This window comes from Typopeltis vanoorti, chromosome 3, assembly GCF_054136105.1.
Source record: "Typopeltis vanoorti isolate ZY-2024b chromosome 3, IOZ_Tvanoo_1.0, whole genome shotgun sequence".
NCBI classification, from domain to species: Eukaryota; Metazoa; Arthropoda; class Arachnida; order Uropygi; family Thelyphonidae; genus Typopeltis; species Typopeltis vanoorti.
Window position 1 is genome coordinate 69993231 of NC_143551.1, and position 15692 is coordinate 70008922.

The following is a 15692-nucleotide window of genomic DNA, read 5'->3' on the forward strand; positions in this document are numbered from 1 at the left end:
ATGCAATTTCTATTCATGTATATATTAATTGCATGATACTCTTTCTATTGCTTAAGTAACATTTAACATTACTTACCTGTGGTTTAATTTCTTCCTGAAGTGAAGACAGTTAAAGAAAAACAAAAGTGTATAATTAAACTTAATTCCCATCATTTATAAATAAATATCCAAATGAACAAATAAACCTAAATACTAATCATAACAGTGATAAGATTTTGAACTTATTTTATTTACCTTCATTCCTTTTGGAATAAAAGCAAACTGCGTTTTAAATTATTCATCGACCAATGCAGTAAAATGCTTTTAGTTATTCAGGACAATGATTTTTCCTTTAATAATGTATGCCTTTGCATCATAAATATATTAACAAAAGAAAATTGTTGTTCTATAGTCAAACAAGCAAACAATATCTATCTATGAAACATAAATATTATTATTCTTAAGACAGAGTATTTTAATGCAGAACATTATATATTTTTTCCCCATGGTATTATTACACCAGATCATAGAGGTCAAATTCATGTATTTTATACAGCACCTTTTGTCGGTTGTTATAAAGTTCATATTTGGAAATATTCATACAATTTAGTAAATGCATTGGCAATGCTTCCTCGATGTCACAGATTTTGCAGATGGGAGAAGACTTTTATGCCATTGCTAAACTTGACTGGTCTTGTGTGAATAGTTTTGAGGTGAGAGATCATGGTAGTGGCACAACGATTAAACTTGAAGGTTGATGCTAGTCCTGGTTCTTCTGCTGAATACCAGTAGTGAGTCATGTCCTGGAGAATCGTTCTTATGTTTTCTTTTTGAGTGGTTTTAAAAAGATTGAAATCTGTGGTATCATGGATGTTGCGGCCATTTTTATTACTTCATCTGCATTTTCATTCCCTTTAATCCCACATGAGATGGGATCTATTGGAAAATTATTTCAGAATCCTTATGTAGTTTGTTTATGCTTTTTGCTATATCTCTAAGTATTTTATGATGGCTAGTAGCAGTTCTTAATAGCTTGAAGAGCTGCTAAGGAATCTGTGAAATATATAAACTCCTTTGGGTGTTGTTTATCCAAATGTTGCAGTGCTGTGTTAATGGCTATTAATTCTGCATGGTAAGAGTTGCAACCAATACTGTTAGTTGTTTTTAGTTCTATATTTTGAGAGCCATAGATGAGTATGTCTCTCCCAGAATTGCCATTTGGATTTTTGGAGTCATCTGTGTAGATCTTTAATGAATCCAGTCCATATTCCATTATTTTTGAAAGCGCTAATGATCTCAAGATTTCAGTTTTCTAGGCTTTTTTTCTCATGTTTCCCTATTTCAAAGTTGATAACTATATTTTTCCTGTCTTGATTTGGAGGAAATGCTGGGTAGTTGGCAATTTTATTTGGACAATCCAAGGGAATTTTATTTTCCATGATTTCATGCATTGTTGATTTTTTCTTTATTCTGTTTGTTGGTTACCAACTTTTAAAAAAGTTCACTTGTTCTATGATGTGCAAGATTGGCTCATTTTTCTACAAATTTAGTAAGATTTTCTTGCCACCTAATTTTTAAAGGAACAAAATTGGATTCGAATTCTGCCAGAAATTGGAATTTTTCCAGGAGTTGTATTCCTTAGTCCACATATGATTCTAGCTGCATTTTTTTGGAATTTTTATAAGCTTGTCTTAACTGGTTTGTGATGTTTGCATCCAGATAGGCGAAGCATATTCCATTATGGGTCAAATAATAGAGTTGTATGTGACTTTTAAGGTTTTAGCATCAGCTCCCCACTCTTTACCTGAGATACTTTTCATGATATTTAGTCTTCTTTTTGCTCTGACTGCAACATTGTTGATATGTTTATTGAAGCTTAGTGATGGATCAAGAGCAACTCCAAGGTATTTGGGGTTTTCATTAAAGTAATTAGTTGACTGTTTAGCTTAATATTTGTCTCCACTTTCTGAGGTGGTTATTAATGGTAAATACACAAATTTCTGATTTAGTAGGGTTTAATTTTGATTTTTTGGTTTCCACAGTATGTAGATAAACTTTCAATGGTTTTGTTTAAGTGACCTTCTGCTGTTTCTAGGTTGTTGTGAGCTGAGAATTGGACCAAATCATCAGCAAACATAGCTATCTTTGTTTCTTTATTTATATTTTTATCTAAGTCGTTTAAGTAGATGGAAAAAAAGGAGTGGGTTCAAAATGCTGCCTTGAGGGAGTCCCTGTCTTATTTTCACTTTCTTGGAAAAGGTATTATTTATTCTAACTCGAATTGTTCTATTTCTTAGAACAATTCGAGTTAACATTATAATATTAAACATGTACAATACATGGCACATGATTTATTTATCACAGAATTTTACAATGCATTGTTTCCTATTCTATTTAATATCCATATTATCTGATTTTTTTAAACTAAGAAATGCAAAATATGAATTTCTTAAACTAGAACTACCAAGTTGTATATGGAATTCAGAATTCCAACATTAAATCATATTGAAAAATGGACTTACTAATATAGAAAAATGACACATTATTCAAAAAAATTTATAAAATTCAAACAAATTTGAAAGTCCACCTAGAGACTGGTCAAGGATAACTAGTCCTAGTAGTGACTAAACAGTTACACATATGATCTGTAATCATTTTCAGTATATGCAAAACATAAATAATAAAAAGTATGTTGTGAGCAGAGGTGTGATTATACTACCATGCTACAGTTTTTCTGTTTTTTTTATTTTCAATATTTATTTTATCAGGTGAGAGGAACTTTGTTTGTTAATATTAAAATTAGTACAATTTTGTTAACAAGAAGGGAAATCACTTTTATTTCCATCTATTAGCTTAACCAAATTCTAGACAGTGTAGTGATTTTTACAATTATCACCTATTTTAATGTTATTAGTTTATTTTGAATATACATGAATTATTCCGTATATATTTAATATTCTAACAATTATGAGAATTACATAAAGTAAACTTAAATCTTCTTAAAACACCTGTTTTAATATGGTCAAACGTCAATATCTGCAGTTTCAATATTCACATCAATTTCTTGCAAACATGCAATCCCCACAGGGTTTGAAAATTTTATGCTCGCTCACCGATCAGGCAAATATGTCAACAGTCACGTATCAGCCTGGATTGCATGATATATTTTAGCCGTATGTTCAATTGTGGACCTGGTCAATTTAAAAGCTTTTGTTAATACTATGGTTAATTTTTATCCTGTTTAACAACCAATGTTGAAGAGCCAATCAACTACTTATAAATTATTGTGTTTATCAGTCTATGAGGCATGAAAGAAAAAAACAAATACATTTTAACAGCAATACATGACCATTTATTATTAATGATATATGATCATTTTCACTCATGTTTTCATGTTTTCAATTCTAACAGTTATATTATATCTTGAATCACTTCTATGAAAAAAAAAAAAAAAGTCAAACCATTTCTGAGATATAAAAAATGTTAAGGCAAAAAAACATTCAAAATCAACATAAAAACTCTCAATAAATAAAACCTTTAAGTTTAAATATACACACATTTAACTACAGTAGTGGGATTTCTGAATTCTAATTGGCTCCAAAACATTGGTGCATGAACAGGGACAATGAATGTCTCATATGACACAGCAGCAACTGAGAAAACCTTTGAAAAATAGGTTGTTTTTAAAATCAATATAAAGATATTATATATATATTTTAGGAAAATATAAAAAAAAATTCAAAATACTTCTTTCTCATCTTTCCAAGTTTTAATATCCACCATTGGTGGGTCAAATTTTGCATTTTCCATGATTGGGTACAAAATAAGCCAATTACTGCTATTTGATAGCTTATTTCTATGTTTATTTATATTGCAAATGCCTTATTTCTATTTTATATTACAATAAAAAAATAAAAATAAATAATATAAAAAAACATGTTACTGTGCCATGCATTGCTAGTTACTTTGCATTATGCATGAATTCTCTTTAAATATTTTTATGTTGCTTGTGTACCTGTTCTCTTATTAATCATATCCCATTACAACAAAATCAGTCATAATTACAAAACAGTTTGTAATTGATGACCTGAATGCTCCAATATATGCAACAAGTGAAGTAAAAATGCAAAATATTTATGACATAAAGCATACCACAGAATTGACAATTAAACTTAAAACGCCTCTTCTGTTTATTTATCAATTAAAAACTCGCATGCATTCATACTGTTGTATGAATGAGTGTTTGTATTGTTCTCAGTCTTCTAATTCACTGAAAACGCAATAAATACACTACTGGAATAATTTGTACTGCATGCTATGAAAATATTCATCTCCAAGTTGGACTTTAAATTGTCATCCCTTATCTAAAACTTGTTTGAGAAGTGCATAGAGGCTGTACAAGACAAGAATCAAGCATATTGCAATGAGCCTTGATTAAAATCTTCATTTTTTCTTCACTGTTTATTTTTAAATAGTTGCAAACAAATTATCAATGCATCAAACTGATTTTGAAAGATGTGTAGTGCAGAAAAATTGCATCATGTTCAAATGAAAACCTTTCTTTTTTTTGGGCTTTACAGCCTTATCTGCTCGTCTTAATTTCACACAACCGCTTTTTGGTTTCTTGAAAAAGCAACCCTGTGACATTTGTGTAACCATACTTCTACCGAGAGAGGTAGAAGTACGGTTACTGTGTTCAAATGGTTGCTGTATTGTTACCAATGGAAAAAAGCTAATTTCCTGTATTTCCTTTTCTTTCAATTCTTACAATGATGATTTTGGTAAATCCCCCCCCCCCCCCACATGCACACACAGCACTCAATGCTCCATTGCATTTTTGAAGGGGGGGGGGGGATCAGAAGAATTTTGTCCAAACTGAATACCAAAGTGTTCTTGTCCTGATTTATTCTGAAGATTGCAGAGTTGGCTCTTTCACTCCTCTCCATTAATAACCTATAGCTTAAAAATTAGCCTATAAACAGCTCATTCATAACAACAACAAATCTTTACAATCAAATTAGAATCCAATCTATCCCACTTTGATTCTTTCTAAAATAATGGAAAACATTTTCTTTATTTTAGAAAGAAACCCACCTTTGGACAAATACCATAGCAGATCCCAAGCCAAAGCCATAGCTTCACAATATTTTCCTGACATAAATAAATATAATTGCCCAAATAATCTAGGAGACTATTAGTATGAGACCATCAGCCAAATGATTTAAGATCTCCTAAATGCATCCAGAGAGGAACAATCAGGATTATATAATTACACCATGTTGTTTACCTTCCTTCTCTATGCTTACCTGTATGCACATGCATATTATTTTACTTTTAAGCCTGTGAAAATACTCTGATCATACAAAAAAGTAGCTTAATAATTAAATAAAACTTAGTTGGTTACTATCCTAGATTGTCTACTTCATCCACTGAACTAAGATGCTAGTGATAATCTGTGACAGGAAAAAATACCTGAAAAGCAATCACAGATGATAAAGGCAGATTAAGATATTCTGATAAAAGATAAAGATATTCTGAATGCCTACAGTAATTATTAAAGAAAATTAAATGAGAAAGCAGTGACAGGACAGTATTAGAAAATAATCAAGAGGAATGCAATCAGGAGTACTTATCAATACTAGTGGTAGGAAAAAAGTCATCAGAATTGTTTAATTTATTTCAGAAGGCATGGTCAGAAAACTGAATTCCAGATGAGTGAAGTGAAGCACTCGTAGTACCTACCAAAATAATAATAATAATAAATAAAAAATAAAACAGTGCAAAGAATTATACAGGAATTCCTGCTCTGAGTGTTTCAGATTTTATGTGGCAGACTTGAGAAGAGCCTATGAAAAATTGTGGAAGATAAAGTTAGGGTAAAATAAGCTAGTTCCTGGTCAAACAGGGCTTGTCAGGACTAGGTCTTCACTTTAAAATAGTCGAAAAATAAAACAAGGATCTGTATTTAAGTTTTGTAGATTTGGAAAGGCACGTGATAAGGTGCAAAGAGAAAAGCTTTTCAATACAGTACAATTATACGGAGTACATGGATATTATGTACAGCAATACATAGTCTATATAAAATCTGAAAGTGGTTTGATGTAAAATCAGTGTAACAATAAGCTGCATCTTATGAATGAGAATAATGACCGGAATGTAAATGCCAATACCAGTGTGTCTGTTAGAATTATCAACACAAGAGATATTGTAAGCAATGCTGATGATTAAAATGTTAATGAAATAAATCTAGTTTTATGCAATAATTATGCCTATAAATTAACTCTATTTGATGCTCATATGTATTTCTCGAGACCAAAACAATAAAGTAATAAAACTTGCAGAAAGGTTCTGATCAATTTTGGAATAAAAAAGGAAGACTAATAATCCCAGGGGGTAACTGATGAATTTCTGTTCAGGAGTGACAGTCCCAGAGTTGGACTGTATCACATTGCTACATAAAAAATCAGTAGTTCACATGGACAGAACATATTAAGTATTAAGAAATTAATTAAAAAAGTTACTGATTATATTATTATTCACAGTGACACACACGCACATGCATGCATATCTTCTTCTTATTGTGCTATCTTCTATTGAAGGTCAGCGACCATCTTGGCGAACAAACTGCGCTCTTGTGCTAATCTGAGCAGTTGTGCACTGCTCTTTCCTGTCCACGTCTTGATGTTGTCAAACCATGATATTCTTTTTCTTCCTCTAGTTCCTTTGCCATCAATTCTTCCTACCAAAAATAGTTTGTAGAAGTTGGTATTTGCTGTTTCTCATGATGTGTCCAAGATATGATGTTTTTCGTTTCTTGATTATTTGTACAAGATGTTTAGCTTTGGCAATGGATTTTAAGACATCTTCATTGGTAATTTTTTCTGTCCATGATATCTTTAGCATTCTTCTGTATAGCCACATCTCAAAGGCTTCGATTTTCTTGATGGTTGTCGCCTTCAATGTCCATGTTTCAACTCCATAGAGCAGAATAGACCACACGTAACATTTCAGCATTCGGCATCTGACTTCCATGTTTAGGTCTTTATTGCAGAATAGTGTTCTCATTTTCATGAAGGACTGCCGTGCAACTTCAATCCTTGTCTTTATATCTATTTCTGGATCCCACCGTTCATTAAGCCAGCAACCAAGATATTTATATCTTGACACTTGATCAATATTTTTCCCATTGAGTGTCAGTTTCATTGATGAGGCTGGATGTTTGCTGATGATCATGTATTTTGTCTTGTTGATGTTTATATTTATTCCCATTCTTTGGCTTTCTATGTATACTCTGTCAACGAGTTTTTGGAGATCCATAATGTTATCTGCAATTAGCACGGTGTCATCTGCATATCGTAGGTTGTTAACAATCTTTCCATTTATTGTGATTCCCTCTGGACATTCTTCCAATGCTTTTTTAAAGATTACCTCTGCATATATGTTGAACAGGAGTGGTGAGAGCACACATCCTTGTCTCACTCCTCTTTTGATGTTAATATCACTGGTGGTAATGTTGTCTAATTGAACGGTAGCTGACTGATTCCAATACAGATTTGTTATTAGTCTTATGTCTTGTTCGTCTAGCCTTATTTGTTGAAGGATTTCTATTAAGTTGGTGTGTCTGACTTTGTCGAATGCTTTTTCAAAATCTATGAAACACATAAAGACAGATTTCTGTTTTTCTATGCATTTTTGTATCAATATTTGGGTACAGAAGAGGGCCTCTCTAGTACCAAAACCATTCCGAAAGCCGAATTGTGTTTCACTTAGAGTTTCACTTAGAGCATGCATAAATATTTTTATTATTTATTTTTTTAATGTGAATTCCACTCGTGAAATAAATACAGTATCCCTTGCTTAACACGGTTTTGCTTAATGTGGGGTTTGATTAACACAGCAAAATTAATTGCGACAATCCCTTTATATAGGCAGTAAAGGTTTTAATTAAGGCGTCTTTAAATTTACCATGCAAAAACATGCACGCCTCGTAACCGAAGTGCTATAATGGTTGAAATGGAAGATGTTGATTATTTGGCTGAAAGACTGCAATCAAAAGAGAATTCCAATTAGTGCCTATAATATCACGACCAAAGCTCTAAGCCTCTTTTCAAGACTTAAAGAGACTAAATACAAAGAAGACAATTCAAAATTCACAGCTAGCAAAGGCTGGATTGAAAATTTTAAATCTAGGGCTGGACTAAAGAATGTGAAAATAACAGGTGAAGCTGCAAGTGCCGATGAAGATGCTGCATCTACATTTCCTGCTGAGCTGCAGAAAATTATTGATGAAAATGATTACAATTGCTACCAAAAGAGTATTTTCAATGTAGATGAAACTGGCCTCTACTGGAATAAAATGCCATTTAGAACTTTTATATAAAAAAAAAGAAGCAGCACAAAGCCTGGCTATAAAGTATCAAAAGATCGCTTAAATGTTATGCTTGGAGGGAATGCTAATGAGGATTTTAAACTGAAGCCGTTGCTTGTCTATCGAACTCAAAACCCAAGGACTTTAAAGGGATGTAACAAGAACTCTTTACCTGGAATTTGGTGGACGAATCAGAAGGCTTGGGTTACCCAAAGCCTATTCGAAGATTGGTTTAAGCCTATTCGCAAGAAAAATAACTTAGCTTTCAAAGCTCTTTTGCTTTTAGATAGCACACCTAGTCAGCCAAATTCTCTTAATGATCTGTGTGAGAATTTTTTCCACGTAATATGACATCGTTGCTACAACCATGGACATGTGCATCATTGCAACTTTCAAAGCCTATTTTCTTAAAAAGACATTCTCAAAGGCAGTAGAAACAACAATGGGAGGAAATGCGATTACACTCCAAGAATTTTGGAAAAATTTTAACATTAAACACGCAACAATGATCTTCAGTGAACAGTGACAATGATCTTCTTGAAATTGAACAAAAGCGTGCATATGAAGACAACGAACAAAATGGAATGTGAAGATGAGGTTTCAAAGGAGATAACAATCAAAGAACTGAATGGAATATTTTGCAGTTTAGAATCACTTAAGCAACAAGTAATGGAATTGGGAGAGATGTTAGTCAAAGAATGTTGTTTGCCGAGGTCTGGAGAGTAGTTTTGCTTATCATAGAATTTATGCTGATAAGAAAAAACTAAAACTGTTCAAACGACTCTTGATAACTTTTTTTGATAAAAAATTGCAGTAACTAATGTAGGTACAAGCATTTATTAAACATTTACTTTGCATTCATTTTTTTTATCTTTCCTAAAAGAGAATCATACAGTAATTGACCATGGATGAATTGTAATTTTTACCATTGATTATTATATTTGTTCAACGCGATTTTGATACGTGGTAACATCGAGGGATTAATTAATCGCCTTAATCAAATGACACCTGTATTTATTATTTTGTTACCTTCCCACTGAAATCTGCTAAATACTATGGCCTTACATGCAGGACCAGAAGAGGCTATATTAAATTAGTATTAGCTGTGGGTGGGAGCAAGGATTATAAGGTCTAGCAGAAAAGTAGAGAGGCAAAATTCACACAAAATCATAATGTGTTCAGTTAGTCATCTGATACATTGTGGAAATCACAATACCATCTTTCGAATGCAACGATATGATGACCAGTTGTTAATCCTGCTCAGTATGAGAGGAACTGAAGGTTCGGACACCTGGTATATATGCTTAGTCAAGTGACCAGTGGTGCAAAGCTACTATCTATGGGATTATGACTGAATGCCTCACAATCAGAGTACCCCCCCCCCCTCACACACACACACACAAAACATGCTGGTTCCAACATTCCTTCCATGTGGTATAATAGGATTGAAGGTCCTTTTATGTTAACTCATTTATGGCCCCTCTCATGTTTCTTTGGATGTTGTCTACAGTCTCAAAATGGGTACCTTTCATCTTGTTCTTGAAAAAAGTCACAGAGACAAGTTGAGTGAGTATGGCAGCTGTTCCAACACTGGAATGCACGTTTCAGCTAAATACTCCCAAACTGACAGCGCAGAATGAGAAGACACATTGTTGTGATGCAAGATCCAATCATTTGCAATCTCTGGATGCACCCATACAATGCATTTTCGCAACCATTCACAGATTGCAAAAATGACTGGTAGCACCGTTGAACCGACAATGATGTAGAATGTTAAAGTGATTCCCATTCTTTCTGTACGTACCAGTTTCTCTTTTTAGTAAATTTGATGGGCAGTCACTCCAGAAGGTACAAATTCTCAGTGTACAACATCATGGCTATTTTAAAAGGTGATAATCAGTGTTTTCGTTTGGGACTTGTTCATGCGCGCATTCTTCAGTCCTGGAATTTTTCGTGTGCCACTCTGAACTTTGGGTTGCACATTTTGGTAGTACTGCCATTAAGCTTAGCACAAAATTTAATCACATAATGTTGTTCAAAATTTCGCTGGTCCATTTTTGTGACAAACACACTCAGACATACACTTACTAAAAGCACAAAAACTTGATAGGTGTTTATCCTAGTAATGAGAAACAGATACAGATGAAAAGAGCAGGAATCACTCTAACATACTACATCATTATTGTTAGACAGTACTACCAATTGTCATGATTAAAAAAAAAAAATAAAAAAAAAAACTGATTACTTTTCTGCTAGACCTTACAAATAATCCAGAAAGCCTACTCTACACACCAAATATGGGATGTTTTCAAGCCGCTTCAGGTCTTCAATAATAAATAGAGTAGTCTCCAAAGTGAACAGCCTCTAGACCTCTAGACAACAGAGTAATGTGGTTAAGGGAGGTTGGCAAGATGGATCCATAACCTCTCAGGACAAGGATTGGACCAATCTGGATAGGATCCAAAGAGGGTATATGACACTGCACTAGGACTGGGAAAAACTGTCCAGTGATGGAACAGTTGAGTCCAGACCAATGTTGGGGACCTTCTTGTAGCATGCCTCACTTGCACGCTGAATGGCCTGTCTGACACGACCATTTTGGTTGGCAACTAACAGCCGACTCAGAACTGGCACAGATCAGGGGAATCTGACTGTCTAATTAAAATAAAGCATTGAAATGGCCAACAAAATAGACAACAGAGTAATGTAGGTAAGGGAAGTCGGCAAGATGGATCCATACCTCAGGACAAGGACCGACTCTGAGGATTGGGCTGATCTGGATGGGTTTCCGACACTGCACTAGGACTGGGCAAAACTCCAGTGATGGAACAGTTGAGTCCAGACCAGTGTCAGGGCCTTCTTGTAGCATGCCTCACTTGCACGATATGCTGGATGGCCTGTCTGACATGACCATTGTAGTCGGCAGCTAACAGCTGACTCAGAACTGACACAAACCAGGGGAATCTGACTGTCTAATTAAAATAAAGCATTGTGATGGCCATTGAGAGGTGTTTACACAATGTGAATTCTGCCCAGTGCACTGAATGTTTAAGTGAAAGAATATCAATCAAGGTTGCAGGAATATGGCAGGAGTAAACATGACTCTCATTGAGGTATAATAAGTTTAGTTTAATCCTTTATCCAAGTGTGAGCAAACAAAGTTTGTGCCTGAAAGTATCTTCAGGACTGGGGTAAGGTAGTGCAACACCAGGCAACTCGTTGCAAAGGTGGAGAAAGCTATCATCACTCCTATCTCAATATCTCCCATAATGCAAAGCATATCTCCTTGCAGATATGTGTAATGCTATGCATTAAGGCAAGGGCCACTACCCATACCGGTTTCGACCTTTATTGAGGTCTCGTCAGTGGGAGCCAGGCCCAGTAGTGGAGATACAAAGGCAGAAGCAATGAAAGGTCATCCTAACCTATAGGAGTTGCCAAAGGGTGTGCAACCTTATTATTAAATTACTCCAGAATCAGAGAAAGATGTTGAGAGTTTATTTTTCACTTGGTTAGATTATAATAAGTTTAGTTTAATCCTTTATCCAAGTGTGAGCAAACTTTGTTTGCTCACACTTGGATTGCAACAAGTTGCCTGATGTTGCACTACCTTACCCAATCCTGAAGATACTTTCAGGCGCAAACTTTGTTTGCTCACACTTGGATAAAGGATTAAACTAAACTTATTATAGTCTAACCAAGTGAAAAATAAACCCTCTCATTGAGGTAGATGCCTTATAGATGTTGGATGGAGTCCTAGTTCTGCTTCATATAAGCTAGCAAATTTATCAATGAAAATTTCTCTAAATGAGAAAATTAATCAGCAGGAGCTTGATTATAATTTGTAAGGAGCATCTCACTGAGAATCCTGTAGAGAGAGAGAATGTCGAGCGCTACTCTCAGAAACGTGGGAATCTGCTATCCCACCCACGCACGTACACAATGAAGGTAGGGAAATTGCTGTCTAGCGATGACATTGTTAGTTTCGCGAATAGGTAGCATACTCCTAACACCTTGTCCCAGCACAGTTATGGTTGGGAACCCTCTTGTCTGAACTCTCTAACAATGATGTGCTCGTTGGAACAAAGGTGGTGTCTTTGATGGGATGCCTGAGTGACTCTACTGATGACTAGTTGAATAAATAGCCTCAATATGGGGACATATTCATTTGGAATTTCCATGGCTGTCCCTGACCTAGTGTTAGTGAGGCTACGAAAATCTGGCAATAATCTTAATAATATAGGTATGTAGAATTAATAATAAGTAGTGGAGAGTATGGCTAATAGTCATACTGTGTTAAAGCATGAAATGAATGCCTTCATGTTCATGTACCACAAATGCATTAAAAACTGAACACCTTTAAGTTTTTAATAGAAGATGATAACTCAGTTGCAACGATATTGATGATCAGTTGTTAATCCTGCTCAGTATGAGAGGAACTGAAGATTCGGACACCTGGTATATATGCTTAGTCGAGTGACCAGTGGTGCAAAGCTATTATCCATGGGATTATGACTGAATGCCTCTAAATCAAAACCCTGCGTAGCCACTAAAATGATACCATTTGTGCCTTGTGCATCGAAATGCAACATTAGTTGGAGTTGCTTCCATACTGTTACAATATGATCACTCTGGCGATTAGGCCACTAGAACAGAAGCATCGAGGCAGCTGTTGCAAATATGCAGCCACTGCTTCCTATGCTGCACCATTCAGGTGTGACATGTGGGTACCAAATCTTCTGCAGACGATCCAGCCCAATAGCTAGGTGTCATGCTTAGAAGAGCAGCCACCTAGACATTCGGAAAGCATCCATGGGTCCACAATGGAATTCAGATCTGCTGAATGGATACAGTCAACCAAGCAAACAGAGGCCACATCATGAAGTGGCATTAAAGTTGATATCAGAATTCAAAGTATTAAACTCCATTCTGTTTTTATGCAGATGATGTTATACTCCTAAATTAACCCATTAAGTCTTCAGAGCTTCTTAATAAATTTGATATGACAATTAAGAATAAAGAAATGAAACTATGAAAACAAAGACAAACATGGAAAACATCAACTACCTACACAATATTTAGCAGAGATGACAAATTAAACAGGAAAAGAGATGGAGAATAAAAAAAGATTATATGGTGGGGAGTTGAGTAAATTTAAATGGAATAGGAGAGAAATTATCCAAAATTTCATGCTAGCAGTATACAAAACAGTGATCAAACTAAATTTGAGTTTGAAGGATAGAAACCAGAGATATGAGAGTTCAGTCAAGGAGGAGAAGAGATGGCATCAATAGAAAATCATTTAAAAATGAAAACATTAAAACAGAACTTGACATTCAAGAATGCTACCAATGTCAAGCATGCAAGTAGAACTAATCTAAGATGGTACAGTCAAGTACTTAAATAGAATGGGAGTTAAAAGTTAAAAAATCAGGTATCTGATTAGCAGGACAAACACCCAGAGGAAGATCTAGGTTAGATTGTAGATTGCAGATGGCAGCACTCTAGAACAGCGCTTCCCAAACTGTGGGCCGCACCCCCCTTGGGGGCTGTAAGTTTTGTTAAGGGGGAGGGGCGTTAAATAATCAAAACAAATTTAAAATGTTTTAAGACTAAGTAGATTTTTTTCAATCTTAAAAGAAATGTATTTAATTTTTATTATTTATTTCTTTTTGTTCTTTTTTTTATTTTAATGGAAAAAATCAGACATCGGTGTTGGTTAACAAATTTTGCTTCTTCCTGCATATTTCGGCAATTAATGAATCTTAGTAAATATATGCTTATTCATATCAGTTTCATTTCAAAGGTATTGATAAGCAACACAAAAAGATTATAAAACAAAATCTTGAATATAAATTGTATTGAATATAAATACAATAAATATTATAATAATATATGTCTATATTACAATTTTTTTCCGATTGGGGGGAGCGCCGTAAAATATTTTAATTTTTACAAAGGGGGCCTTGGCATCCATAAGTTTGGGAAGCACTGCTCTAGAACAGTACTTCCCAAACTTCTGGATGTCAGGGCCCCCTTTGCAAAAATTAAAATATTTCACGGCCCCCCTCGAAACAAAATCGTAATAGAGATATATTATTATAATATTTATTGCATTTATATTTATAATACAAAACATACACAGCGAATATTGCAAAAATCAAATGCTTATATTACATTTTTTGCCTCTTGCCGTTTGGTTCTGAAGACGATGTGGGCTGTTCTGGTAAAATATGAAATACTATCCTTTTTTTTTTTTTTTTTTTTTTTTTTTGAGTATGTTTCTGCTTCTTCTGATTGTTCGCGGGATTTTTTTTATTATTTTTTATCAGCCACTTATCCATCTCAGGGTTAAATTTTTTAACGTAGAATAGATCAAATAATATCACCACCTGCCGATACTGGCACACCACAGACTGATAACATGAAATTAGTGAATATTACCTGAATAAGGGAATCCCCGGACCAGGAACATTTTTCTCTTTTGTGACTTTTCTCCCTTTACGGTAATTCAGCCTAACGCGAAACAGACAGCAAAGGCAGGTTATTAAAACGTGCATATGATTGGTGCGGTATTAACAAAAGATCGCGCAACCAAAAGATAAAAGCATAGCTGACAATTGAGTTGAAATGCTAACTCTCTTCAACCGAATTCCATATGTGAAACTACCATAACATTCATTATGTTATATATATTACTTAGTTTTAACACTTTTACGAATTTTAACACGTTCGGTTGAATTTTATTGCTGCCTTGGGAAATCGAACTCACACACATCTAATTGATAACAATAGTTTTTAGTTAGATACTGTGTTTGCCCATGCAACATATGGTTTTGTTTCAGTCTATACAGCATAGTTTCTGTATGAGGGGACATGTGATTAGTGTGTTTTTATCCCAGTTGTCTCTAATTGCATTATTTGTTGAGAAATATATTACACAGACTGCTCATACCTTATTCACTGGCATAATAAAAGTACTTGTTTTTATTGCCTCCGCAGTATAGTGGCTGTTAAGGGAGGGCATTTTGTTTACCACTGCAAGCAGTTACTATCTCCCCCACATGAACTTGTTTAAGCTTTTTTTTCATGTGTGAAGTATATGCGAAACTTTTATTGGTAACAGAAAACTAGCTCGGGTGATAGTGATAATATAAAACGAGTTTTGATATGTATATAAAGTCAATATCAACAGTTCTTGATATTAAAATATAAAAAATAATAAAAAAGAAATAATAAAGGTTAAATAGTTTCTTTTAAAATAAAAAAAAATTTACTTAGTCTTAAAACATTTTAAATTTGTTTTCATTATTTCACGGCCCCCCTCAACAAAACCTACGGCCCC

The 15692-nt window shown here is 34.3% G+C and overlaps 1 protein-coding gene across 4 annotated transcripts in view; it reads right to left on the reverse strand.

Moving 5' to 3' along the window:
• Window positions 1–15692, reverse strand: part of Mi-2 (chromodomain-helicase-DNA-binding protein Mi-2 homolog) — a 692327-nt gene that overhangs the window by 403449 nt on the left and 273186 nt on the right. For 3 of the 4 annotated variants that reach the window (XM_090390662.1, XM_090390659.1, XM_090390661.1), the window contains one exon: window positions 77–94. The exons of the other annotated variant lie outside the window; for it this stretch is intronic. In XM_090390662.1, the coding sequence (XP_090246788.1) occupies window positions 77–94 (18 nt within the window). The remainder of the gene's footprint in view (window positions 1–76; window positions 95–15692) is intronic. 4 annotated transcript variants of the gene reach the window in all.